Source organism: Leucopleurus acutus (genome assembly GCF_964270905.1).
Source record: "Leucopleurus acutus genome assembly, chromosome: 17".
Taxonomy (NCBI): Eukaryota; Metazoa; Chordata; class Mammalia; order Artiodactyla; family Delphinidae; genus Leucopleurus; species Leucopleurus acutus.
This window is the reverse complement of record NC_139159.1, coordinates 79,619,910-79,632,389: the sequence shown is the minus strand read 5'-3', so window position 1 is coordinate 79,632,389 and position 12,480 is coordinate 79,619,910. Positions and strand designations below refer to the sequence as shown.

At 44.8% G+C, this 12,480-nt stretch overlaps 1 protein-coding gene across 1 annotated transcript in view; it reads left to right on the top strand.

Moving 5' to 3' along the window:
• Positions 1 to 12,480, top strand: part of FAM135B (family with sequence similarity 135 member B) — a gene marked incomplete at both ends in the record, with an annotated part of 162,335 nt that overhangs the window by 63,990 nt on the left and 85,865 nt on the right. The window contains one exon of the mRNA XM_082858983.1: positions 7,985 to 8,124. Within this exon, the coding sequence (XP_082715109.1) occupies positions 7,985 to 8,124 (140 nt within the window). The remainder of the gene's footprint in view (positions 1 to 7,984; positions 8,125 to 12,480) is intronic.

The following is a 12,480-nucleotide window of genomic DNA, read 5'->3' as shown; positions in this document are numbered from 1 at the left end:
AGCAGCCACATAGCACAGGGAGATCAGCTCGGTGCTTTGTGACCACCTAGAGGCGTGGGATAGGGAGGGTGGGAGGGAGGGAGACGCAAGAGGGAAGAGATATGAGGATGTATGTATATGTATAGCTGATTCACTTTGTTATAGAGCAGAAACTAACACACCACTGTAAAGCAATTATACTCCAATAAAGATGTTAAAAAAATAAAATTAAGATATACAGTGTAAAAAAGAAAAACAAACAAAAACAAACAAACAAAAAAATAAGGAGTCTTCTTCTTGCCACCCTGGTGAGTCAAATCATTATTGCCATTTTCGTCTGTGAACGAACTAAGGCTGGGAGAGTTAACATCTCACTGAAAGACTCCCAGCTATAAACAGGGAGATTCCTGAAACACTGTCTTTCCAGGCAGTGCCCACTGCCCTGTGCCAAGCCTGCTGTCTTCCCAGGATCAAGAAACAATTGAGGATTCCCTTTCCACTTCCCTCGAGAGTTCTGCTAGCAGCTGCTAGAATTCCACCGTGGATAACGTTTCATCGTCACATCAGCTGCACGCTTCTCTCCGTCCAGCAGTATATTCACTGCCATTTCTCCGAGACCACCTGTTAAATGTTAGACTCTGTGCCCGGTACACTCTTAGGTCATCTCATTCAACGCTCCCAACCCTTGAACTCCCATCCCCAGGTCACAGGGGCGGAAACCCAGGTTCAGACCCGGTAAGTTCCTTGTTCACAGGTGTGCGGTGTACAAATGGCAGAGCCCTGAGGAAATCCATGTCTTTGGACTCCAATCCATTTCTTGTCGTTACGAAAGCGTGAGGGTCAAGGCCATGGACTGGACTCTATAATTAGAATACAAATGGAAATACCTGAGACTGCACAGGGGTTAGGACCGATCGGAAGGAAGCCCAGCAGGGGAAGTCTTGGGCGACTGGAGTGTTAGAGGTGGCCCTCTGGCCTTTTACTTTTGAAATTACATAGCAGTGCACATTATTGGCTAATAAAGTGTTATCAAGTGCTAGCCTGACTGGGCTCATTCTAATAGGTAGGTGAAAAGGGTTTATAATTAAGTAATTAAGGCCACTCAGTGTTGATGGGAGGATGCTCACGGCTAAATTACATCAGCAGCCCTTGTTCATTTTCAGGAATTTAAAGGGTATTTTTTTCTTTCCTGTGTTCTTTGGTTTAGTTGCCCTCCTTCTGCAAGCATGAATTTCTGCCAGGCCACGGTCTCTGCTTTGTAACTTGAGTTTTCTTGCAGACTAAGATAGGAGTCAGACGTCCTGGGAACTGGAGCTTCCCCCCAACATAGGGAACCTTCCAAAAATCATCCCTTTGTATCTCTGCCTTCATTAATAACTAATCAATTGATTGATTCAGTGTGTATTTACTGAGTATAATACACAAGGCCTGCTGTTCCGTCATGCTAGGACTTCAGTTCTTTTTCTGTGAAACAGAAGTGATGGAGTATCGTGAGTGCGGTGAGGAGAGAAAGAAGTTGGGAAGTATTGCGCTAAACACTGCAGGCTAGCCCTTCTTGTTGCTGTACCGTCACCAGTGACTGGTATTATGTCTAACATTGTCTACGGGGTCGTTTAGTTAAATAATAAATGAGTAAACAAACTCAGAGATGAAAGAATGAAAAGAAGCACATGATTTGGAGTCACCATCTACTGTTGATACATTTGCTGCTGAGGATGTAACTTAACCCAATGATCCTGCGTTCCCTCATGAGGGAAATGAAGACTGTCATACCCAAGGTCAAGTGAGATGAGGAATATAAAGTGCCTGGAACTCAGACGAACCAGTCGCGGGCTAACTTTTGTAGAGCAAAGTGAAATGAGCCAGACGGTTTCGAGTCTGTTGTATCTTTACAGAGAAGTGACTTTTTCTTTTTCTTTTTTTTTTTTTTTTGCGGTACGCGGGCCTGTCACCGCTGTGGCCTCTCCCGTTGCGGAGCACAGGCTCCGGACGCGCAGGCTCAGCGGCCATGGCTCACGGGCCCAGCCGCTCCGCGGCATGTGGGATCTTCCCGGACCGGGGCACGAACCCGCGTCCCCTGCATCGGCAGGCGGACTCTCAACCACTGCGCCACGAGGGAAGCCCAGAAGTGACTTTTTCAAACCATAGAGTTATAAGTAACAACATCTGTGCCCAAACCCAGTTTGTTGTACAGAATTTGCTCCCTCCATTAAAACTGATAAAGTAGCCTATATAAGATGTTTTAAATAATGCAGTGTATCTGGAAAGCTGCAAATTCGTTCAGACAAGGAGAAGTCTGTGGAGGTGAACAATTAAGGGACTTCTCATCCCTGCTCCATGGATAGATGTTCCAGACAGGAACACCCCGCAAGGAACCCTATGATTGTTTTTGTTTTGTTTTGTTTTGTTTTCGTTTACTTTGTTTTATTGAAGTAGAGTTGATTTACAATGTTGTGTTAATTTCTGCTGTACAGCAAAGTGATTCAGTTTATATGTGTGTGTGTGTATATATCTATATATACATACATACATACATTCTTTTTCGTATTCTTTTCCATTACGGTTTATCACAGGATATTGAATATAGTTCCCCGTGCCATACAGTAGGACCTTGTTGTTTATCCATCTTGTTGTTTATCCATCATCTTGCTGGTTATCCATTCTATACACAGTAGTTTGCATCTGCCAGTCGCAAACCCCCACTCCATGCCTTCCCCCCTCCCCCTCCCCCTTAGCAAGCACAGGTCTGTTCTCTGTGAAGGACCCTATGATTGTTGATGACTGAATCTGTTTTGTTTTGTTTTAACCTATGACTTGATGCATAGCAGGTGATTCATAAGAATTTAATGAATTAGTATATTTTATAGCAAAACCCATAGAAACATATTAATCTGGAGATATGGTTAAGGCTTACACTCACCTCTATGGGCACTGAAACAAAATATTTAATATTCCATGTACAGAGGGTCAAGTAGAAAGTAAGAAAAACATTTGCTTTCTTTCAAATGGCAAAATAAAAATGACAACTAAAATGCAGCACTTTATTGATGTATCATCCGTCTGATGCGCTTCAAGTACTGAAGGTGCCAGTATGTTCACAACTCTTTGGGTATTCCACAAACGGGCTTGTGTCTCTAAATGCCCTGTTGGCAGACGTGCCAGCGTGCCTCCCCCGTCTCCTATTGTCCAAGAAGCTCTGAGATTCCACAGTGGACCAGGGTCCTTTTCTGAATGCCAGGCTAGGAGAAAACTGGGTTGCTTGGTCCCTTGCTCTGGGCTTCTCGTGGCCGTGCCACTGCTCCGTTGAAGGTGATTCTCTAGAGTTCCGAGAAGGCTCGTCCTCTCAATGGTGACCTTGCTTCCACAAGCATCCCTACGGACCCCGTGGGCACAAGCCTCGGAACCCCAATGCCATTACTCTACAAAGCACAGCCTTTGTGCCAGGATAGATGGGTCCACAGAGCTTTTCAGGTCCCCATGGAACAAAATCAGCCTTCTGCTTACAAACCCCTTGCCCGTGGGCAACGTCCAGAGTCAGTCATCATTTCAGGCCCCAGCTTTCTTCAAAGTCCTTCTACTTCCAGGAACAAGCTTTCCATGCCTGATCCACACAGTATGTTAATACCTCCTACATCAGGAAAAGTCTGTCCCAGTGTAACAGACCTCCCCAACTTCCAAACTCCGGAAAAGGTCATCAAGATCTTGGTCTCTTTGCTCCCAGAATTTCCTCCTCTCTCGAAGCAGACCGTTCCACTTGTACTCCTGTGATAGGGTCTCCAGGAAAGGTAGCCGCCTTGATGGAATCACAGAAGGTCACGCCACAGCTCTCTGCCCTGGCAGCGAGTGTGCGGCGGCCTTACCAATCCGACAAAGCTTATGTGATACTGAAGGTCATTCTGCCCATTCTCTGGAAAAACAGTGAACGTCTACTTCAGGTGGCTTTTTTCTTCTGCCTACTCTTTGAAACAGTTATAAACAATAATAAACCTTGGCTTCAAGGTGACTTTCTGTCCTTACTGTTCCTAGAAATAGCCAGACAGTTGTCTAGTGTAAAGACTCATCATCCTCTTTATCTTACCGGGAACTCTGCTTGGGTTTTGAGAATTTCACGGTTATACATACACCTCTTTAGTTCTCATCTCATCTGAGTCTGACGTTGATCACGTAAATAAGCTGGACTTGGCTCTTGCTTCACTTAAGCTCCTGTTTACTGTCCTGCCCGAGGCCACGTAGCCAGAAAGCAGTGGGGCAAGTCTAGGACGCCTATTTTTGCTTTGCTGAAGGAGATCCTGTTCTAAACCATATAAACTCCAAGGTTCTGACCTTGAGTTGCTCATAATCTGACTTGGCTTTTTCAACTTCCATGAACTCTTAATGTTTTGGAAGGTTCTCCCATATGAATGTGGCCTGGGTTCCAAGAAATGCCGTGATAGCTTCTTAGAATCTTTGTTTTCAAATAGCCCAGACCTCACCCAGCCGTCCTCAGGCCTGGAGGGCTGGAAGGGGTCCCCCAGGGTTTTGACTGCTTAGTGCAAACCTGATTCTCTGGGGGAGCTTCTGTGTACTGGCAGAGCCATGACCATGTTCCCAGAGTGGGAGTGAGATTCAGTCTACAAGTCAATGCCCATGAGAGCTCCCCGGCTTGGACTCTGGGGTAGAGGGTCCCTGTCAGATAAGCACACCTGTGCTTTGTAATCTGCGCTCACAGAGCCCTCTGGGGCTGGAGGGGGCTCTCAGCAGAGGGAAGGTAACTTGAGTTGTAAGCATTTAGAGGCACATAAGATATGCAAAGTATTGGTATCAGTCATTTGGTGGGGGGAAAGAAACAGCAGAACCTAAAAATTTTTTACTCTTGCTTTCTGGTTTAAAGTTCCAGATTAAACTGTTTGGACAATGGGAGCCGCTGAAGAGGTGTCTCTCGCATCTGCTCTGCTCCCTTTTTTCTACTGCCCTCCTCTTCCTTCTATCCCCTTCTCTTGCCCCTCCCACCTTCTTTCCATCAGACTTGTTTTTCCTCAAAGTTCTAACTCACCTTTCAGATACTCATCCATGGTATCAACCCTGACGCATACAAAAGAAGACAGATACTTAGGAAGACTAATCTACACCTTCTCATTGGACCACTGGTCTGGTCTCCAAACAATAAGTAAAAACAGTCTAAAGATACTCTCGAGGCTTAGCCATGTTGCTGCAAATGGCATCATTTCATTCTTTTTTAATGGCTGAGTAATATTTCATTATATATATATACACACACACACACCCCCACATCTTCTTTATCCATTCCTCTGTCAGTGGACATTTAGGTTGTTTCTCTGACTTGGCTATTGTAAATAGTGAAGTAAGTCAGACAGGGAAACACAAATATATAATATCACTCATACATGGAATCTAATTAAACATGATATAAATGAGCTTATTTACAAAACAGAAACAGACTCACAGATTTCAAAAACTTATGGTTTTACCAAAGGGGAAACAAAGTGGGGGATAAATTAGGAGCTTGGGATTAATTTACACACACTACTATATAGAGAGTGGATAGCCAGTGGGAACCTGCAGTACAGCACAAGGAACTCAAGGTTCTGTAATAACCTATATGGGAAAAGAATCTGAAAAAGAAGGAATGTATGTATATATATGACTGAATCACTTTGCTATACACCTGAAGCTAACACAACACTGTCAATCAACCATACTCCAATAACATTAATAAAAACAAGTGTCCGAATGTTTGAAATAACACTTGGGATATACCAAGACATGTTCTTTTTACCAATGTAACATTACAAAAGGATAAAAAAAAAAAACAGATGAGTTTGTGATTTCAACAACAACAACAACAAAACAGTCTAAAGAGAAAAGTGGCTTTTTACCTCACTGCTAGGAAGCGGCAGCCTCCCAAGGTATGAACAAGGTCTTTCAGAGTAGAGAGAGCAGGCACTGCCCTCACCTCTAGGTGTCCAGAACCCGGTGCATAAGAGGGTGAGGAGAACAAGGTGTGAAGGAGCGCCCTCTGTATCCTGGGCCTAATGAGGCCCCTTGGGATGCCGCGATCTTCTGTAAATACTGCTGAGTCCTGTGATCTAGTTCGTCAATCTGCTCAAAACCAGAGGAGCTCAGTCTCCCATAGATATGTAGCCGGTGGAAATGTATTCAACAGAGAGTGCTACGACCTTTCTCGAAACACAATGAAAAAGTCATCCTACTGCATTTTGCATGCCTAGGACATGCTTGCTCTTCAGATCTTGATTTATTTTATCCTCTTCTGTCTACGCTGATCCCAGAAGGTCAGTGTGTGGAGATGCCCGTTTTTCACGTGGAAAGGCTGCTGTTACGAGGAGTGATGTCACTTGCCCAAGAAGGCAAGTGATTGAACTGTTTTTCTGGCTGTCCCTCCAGGTCCTAGATGGCTCAGTGTTGCTCTGACCTTCAGAGTATTTACCCCATCCATCCCCTGCCACGTTGTCGGTCTGGCTTATAGATCAACCAGGCGTTGACAGTGATAGAAAAAGGGCTGGTGCAGCAAATAAAAACAGAAGGGCGTTTGCGCGCAAGGATCCCTTCTGTTGAAAAGCCACATCAGTTTGAATCCAACAGGTCTCAACAGGGCTGTGTCAGGCCAGAAATTTTATTTCCTTCACGATGAAGTGCAAATTGGAGCGTGAACGTCTGCACGGCCTTGGAAAGACCTGGGATTTTGCATTTCTTTTTCCCTACTCTGAAGCTACAATGCAGGTGTTAAGCGTCACTGTGCATGGGGAGGTGACAGTAACCCTTTGTCCCTGTTTCCAAGGGACTGTTCCAGCCAGCCGGGGACACTGCACAAGGCACTCCAGCCGTTTTCCTTTGCTGGTTGGGCTTTTTAAAAAAAGTTCTTGCTTCCCTTTGCAATCACACTATTTCCGTTTTTCAGTAGAGCTTCATAGCATACCTGTCATTTGCTAGGAAATGGGTGCATTTTATTCATTCACCCAAGACGTCTTTTCTCAGTTGTTAAGTAGGTGGATGTGAGGATGAATCCACACAACGCCTCCTCATATAGCGACTGTCGTGACACCTCCCTCCCCTTCTTTGAGGCTTGGTCTCTTCATCTGTGGTGAAAACTTACCCTAGCAATTTTCTGTGAGGATTAAGGAAAGAAACACATTTGCAAAGCACTTTGGAAGCTGTGAAATACCACTAGGCCATTATTATGAATGAGTTATCTTTGCTTTATATTATATAAATAGTACCATTATTTATTTTAGAAGATTTCTGTATTTTTCCAACTCTGCAGTTTGTGTGTTAAGTGATTTGGAAGAATTCACCCATTTTCTCTTCATAGTAACCCTGGTCAGTGGATGCAGGAAGATCTCTTAACCTCCTTGAGTAGGTTTATCTTCTTGAAATTCAACTTCCCTTTGAGACAATGTTTAGGGATTAAGGTACATTTAGAACGCACTGGAAGACATGGGATTGAGCAAGTTCCGTAAAAAACTGGATATCTGATGTAATTAGAATTAGCACATTTATCGAAAACTCAAGACAGAGCATCCTTCACATACTGTGTGCTGTGCGGACAACACTTTCAAGAGAGATTCTGTGGACGCTAGGGTATCCTTGTAGAAGACCAATTTCTGTGTTTCTCTCTCTGCTTTTCTCCTCGTTATTTTCAGGAGAGGGGGATTATGGAAGGCTTTACGCAGGAGGGGTTATGTGAGCAGGTAAAGAATTCAGCAGGTACTAATTTCCAGCCAAGGAACACTGCCCACAGCACGACAGGTGATTTAGCCAAGATCCTATGACGTATAAAGGACTGAAGAAGGTTCTTGAGAGATGCCGTCCCGATTCAGTGACCATAGATCTTGTGTGATGGAATCACATTCATCTTTGGCTTTTGGTCTCTGGGAATTGGAACGCAGTTTGGGGCCACTGTTTTCCTTGAGCTGGACTGACCCCCAAGGAGGCCGCAGATCCAGGGCAGGATGGGAGTCATGAGCTGCTACCGGTTCTTGTTTTGCAGACAGCGGCAGCCTGCACTCAGCCTGTGTCCACGAGAGCACTGTGCACAGCCGAGTCTTTCAGATCTTATACAGGAACGAAGAGGTGCCCATCAACGATGCCGTGATCTTCCGAGCTCATTTGCTCTTAGATGGTGAAAGGGTAAGTCCCGGAATCTTCCACCAGCCACGAATGGCTTTTCCCTCCTGTGCCTTTTGTATCCAGTGCTAGGAGAATGGGACGTGAAGGAGACGTTGTACATTTGCTCTGAAATCTGACAGATTGGGACTGGGGATTTCAGAGCATTCCTGCACTTCCTGATTTATTCCTTTTTGTACTCATGCTTTCGTTTGTATACTTGCTTGTTTCATGTTCCAAGCGGGTCCCATTGACTGACTTGCTGACTGTCTTACTCATTCCTCCTTCGCCCATTTGCTCGTCTTTCTGGGCCTCCGTCAACAGGTCAATCGGCAGGTGTTTGCCGAGCATCTGCTTTGTGCAGCGCTTGGGGTGGGCCCTCGGATGATGGGCAAAGCTGAAGAAGGCAGCAGGGCCGATCCCTCCGACGATGGGTGCTCCATCAGAGGAACAGATATACAGACAGGCCCTGGTAGCTGAAATGCACTGTGCCGGCTGCATGTGCAGAAGAACAGGGGGCACCAAGGTTGGAGATGAGCTCTGTGGGAGGACATCAACGGCTTAACAAAGGAGCTGGCTTTGAGATGCTGGGACTGAGAGTCCATCAGACTAAGAAAGAAGAAGGGCATCCCGTACAGGGGGAAACAGCATGAGTCAAGGCCCAGAGGCCTTGGAGCAAGTCGATTGAACATTTCCTATTTATGAGATTAACCTCTGAGAGTAACCTGATATTAACATCGAATGTTTCAAAATTTATGGTTACTGGGGGGAAAGGGAGGGACAGATTGGCATGTTGGGATTGACATATACACACTACTATATATTAGTTAGATAACTAATAAGGACCTACTGTATAGCACAGGGAACTCTAGTCAATACTCTGTAATGACCTATATGGGAAAAGAATCTAAAAAACAGTGGCTAAATGTACATGTATAACTGATTCACTTTGCTGTACACCTGAAACTAACACAACATTGTAAATCAACTATCCTCCAAAAACATTCAAAAAATTAAAAAATCACTTGTACCTTTAAAAAAAATCAGATGTTTCAAAAGAATATCTGAAGTCTAAAACATTTTTCTCACTCCCCCAGCCCCACCTCGAATACCCATTACCGCATGCCAGCTGGTCATTCCCTGCTAGAGTATCTTTAAAGATGTGGAAGTATACTTCTGCTTTAGGAGAGCCTAATCAGACATGTGTCCCCTATAGGCATCCCCTACAGGCGTTATAGCACGCATAACGACTTCTACTGGCCATCTAATACTCCTCTCATGTCCTGTGGTTTTTTGTTTTTTTTTTAAAGTTTTGTATTCAGTTGACTTTTTAAAAACATATATTTATTTATTTATTTGGCTGAGCCAGGTCTTAGCTGCAGCGTCCGGGATCTTTGTTGCCACGCACGGGATCTTTAGTTGCGGCATGCAGGATCTTTTAGTTGCGGCCTGCGAGATCTAGTTCCCTGACCAGGGATCGAACCCAGGCCCCCGGCATTGGGAGCACGGAGTCTTAACCACTGGACCACCAGGGAAGTCCCTCCCATGGCTTTTTGTCCACATCTTTTATGCTTGAGGTAGTGACGAGTTCCCCTGTTTGGCTACACGTGAAAAGCTGTCACTGATTCTTCATTTATGAATCCATCCATTCATCAAAGATCTGTTGAGCACCTGCTGTGGGCTAGAGATGAAAATCATGAACAAGAAGATACGTTTTAACGTGAGATCTATACATCACCATGCAATCAAATAAATACATCCTGTATATTCTATCGCTGAGCCTTCCCACTGCTTCTCGCTCAGCTCACTCATCCATGAGATACACTCACAAAGGTAAGAAGAGCAGGAATTTTCACCCCTGTTGGAGGTCCTGTGAAACTACAGCTGGGCCCAGAGTGGAAGAGAACTCATGGCAGGCTCGCTGTGCGAGACCTGATGCTGCCCTCCTGATGGATACTCAGATTTCCAAGAGCTCAGCTTCAACACAAGCTTCACACGAGATGGCGACTGCTTCCTGGAGGGGAAGTGGCAGACAGGAGGGCTCCCTGAGCAGCCAGCACTGAGCTGAGACCACATGCTGAGGAGGGGCCAGGCATCCCGGGAGGAGGGCATGGCTAGGACAAAGGCTGTGAGGTGGGAATGAGGACGTGCTGCGGAGTCCTGCAGTGACTGACCCCGAGGTACCCAGCCATCAGCATTGGTTGCTTTCCCTGAGTTCCCCCCACACCTTCGTAAATCAACTCTTTTTAATGAACTGACTGCATCATCTGCTTCTTTCCTGGACTCTGGTGGACACAGGTAGTTTAGGAAAAGATACTGGAGCTGGTTTTGAGGGTTAAGGGACTCCCAGTTGGGCTTCATGCACAAGCTCAGCTTCCCCGAATTCTACTAAGAGAAAGTCACTTGATTTCTCACGGGCCGTTGTCCTTTGGCGCGTTGATCTCAAAGACCTTCCTGGGGAGAATGGTTGTGACTGGAGGCTGGGTTTGGACATTAGTCAGGTCTCTTGGTCATTATTCCATCTTAATTCCATCAGACTCTTCCTCCTGCCCCTAACAGTTTAAAGCTTTTCAAGGTTAGTGTTTCCCAGCACTCAAGTTTAGCCTCACGCGACTTTGCGACAAGCCATAGTTCAGAGGTTGAACAGGCAGTGTGTTTGCCAGCCTGGGTTGTAGTCTTGTACATATTTTGTACAAGACTTTGTTCATACGGTACATATTGTTTTCTTCTGCATATAAAATCACTTATCTCTACAAGCTAATAATTTATTATTGTTTTGGGGGTAATCCACATGGCAGCAAACAACGTTATCATTAATCATTACATCCAAATCAGTGACAATTAAAGTTAATTGGATAAGTTCATAAAAGGCGTATCTCTGGAATGCATGCATTAGCTCTAGTGAATACCTGTTTATGGCAGCCAAAACGCCGTATAGCCAGCTGGCCAGAGCTCACGGTCTTGCATGTACGTAGCCATCAATGTGAGTGGCAGGCATATACGATGCCAACACGTCGAGCGTACCGTTTCCTGTGCTATGGGAAGTGCAGACACGGAGAAGATCCAGCCCACACAGTTAGTGCCCAAGTAAATGTAAGAGATGACCATGGACAGAACTAATCACAGCTTAAGGCACAAATGTTTTCATAAAAGTTGCAAAGAATCAGGGAGTGTGGAGTAGGATAGGTATATTATTTATATACACTTTGTGTAACACCCCCCCAGAAGATTTGGGAAGGCTGACAAAATACACAGAATAGTAAAAGGGTAAAAATAGCAATAGAGTGAGCCAAAGTACAGGAAAAACACAAAAGGGAGCTAAAGCCTGAGTTAAATGTAACAGACCAGAATGCACACGCATAGTTCTGGACCTTTGCAGATGATGGCCCACACATTCAGTGCTGAGCTTCCCAGCAGACAAGGCAGAGAAGATACAGTTATTACCAGCGAGATGCTTAATGTCCTGAAGAGGAAGAGGAACATGTTACAGGAAATAACCTTTGTGGACAAGGTTGCATTTTTTTTTTTTTTTTTTTTTGCGGTACGCGGGCCTCTCACTGCTGTGGCCTCTCCCACTGCGGAGCACAGGCTCCGGACGCGCAGGCTCAGCGGCCATGGCTCACGGGCCTAGCCGCTCTGCGGCATGTGGGATCCTCCCGGACCGGGGCACGAACCCGCGTCCCCTGCATCGGCAGGCGGACTCTCAACCACTGCGCCACCAGGGAAGCCCAAGGTTGCATTTTTTAATTGAAGTATAATTGATTTACAATGTTGTGTTAATTTCTAGTGTACAGCAAAGTGATTCAGTTATATATATGTATTCTTTTTCATACTCCTTACCATTATGATTTATTACAGGAGATTGAATATAGTTCCCTGGACTATACAGTAGGACCTTGTTGTTTATCTATTTTGTATATAATAGTTTGCATCTGCTAATCACAAACTCTCAGTTTATCCCTCCTCCACCCCCTTCCCTTTTGGTAACCGTAAGTTTGTTTTCTATGTCTGTGAGTCTGTTTCTGTTTTATAAATAAATTCACTTGAGTCATATTTTAGATTCCACATGTAAGTGATATCTTATGGTCTTTGTCTTTCTCTGTCTGACTTACTTCCCTTAGTATGATGATCCCTAGGTGCATTCATGTTGCTGCAAATGGCAATATTTCATTCTTTTTTATGGCTGAGTAACATTCCATTGTATACATGTACCACATCTTCTTCAGCCATTCACCTGTCGATGGACATTTAGGTTGCTTCCATGTCTTGGCTATTGTGCTGCTGTGAACATTGGGGTGCATGTGTCTTTTCAAATAAGAGTTTTCTCCGGATATATGCCAAGGAGTGGGATGGTTGCATTTTTATGGGCTCCAAAAAGAA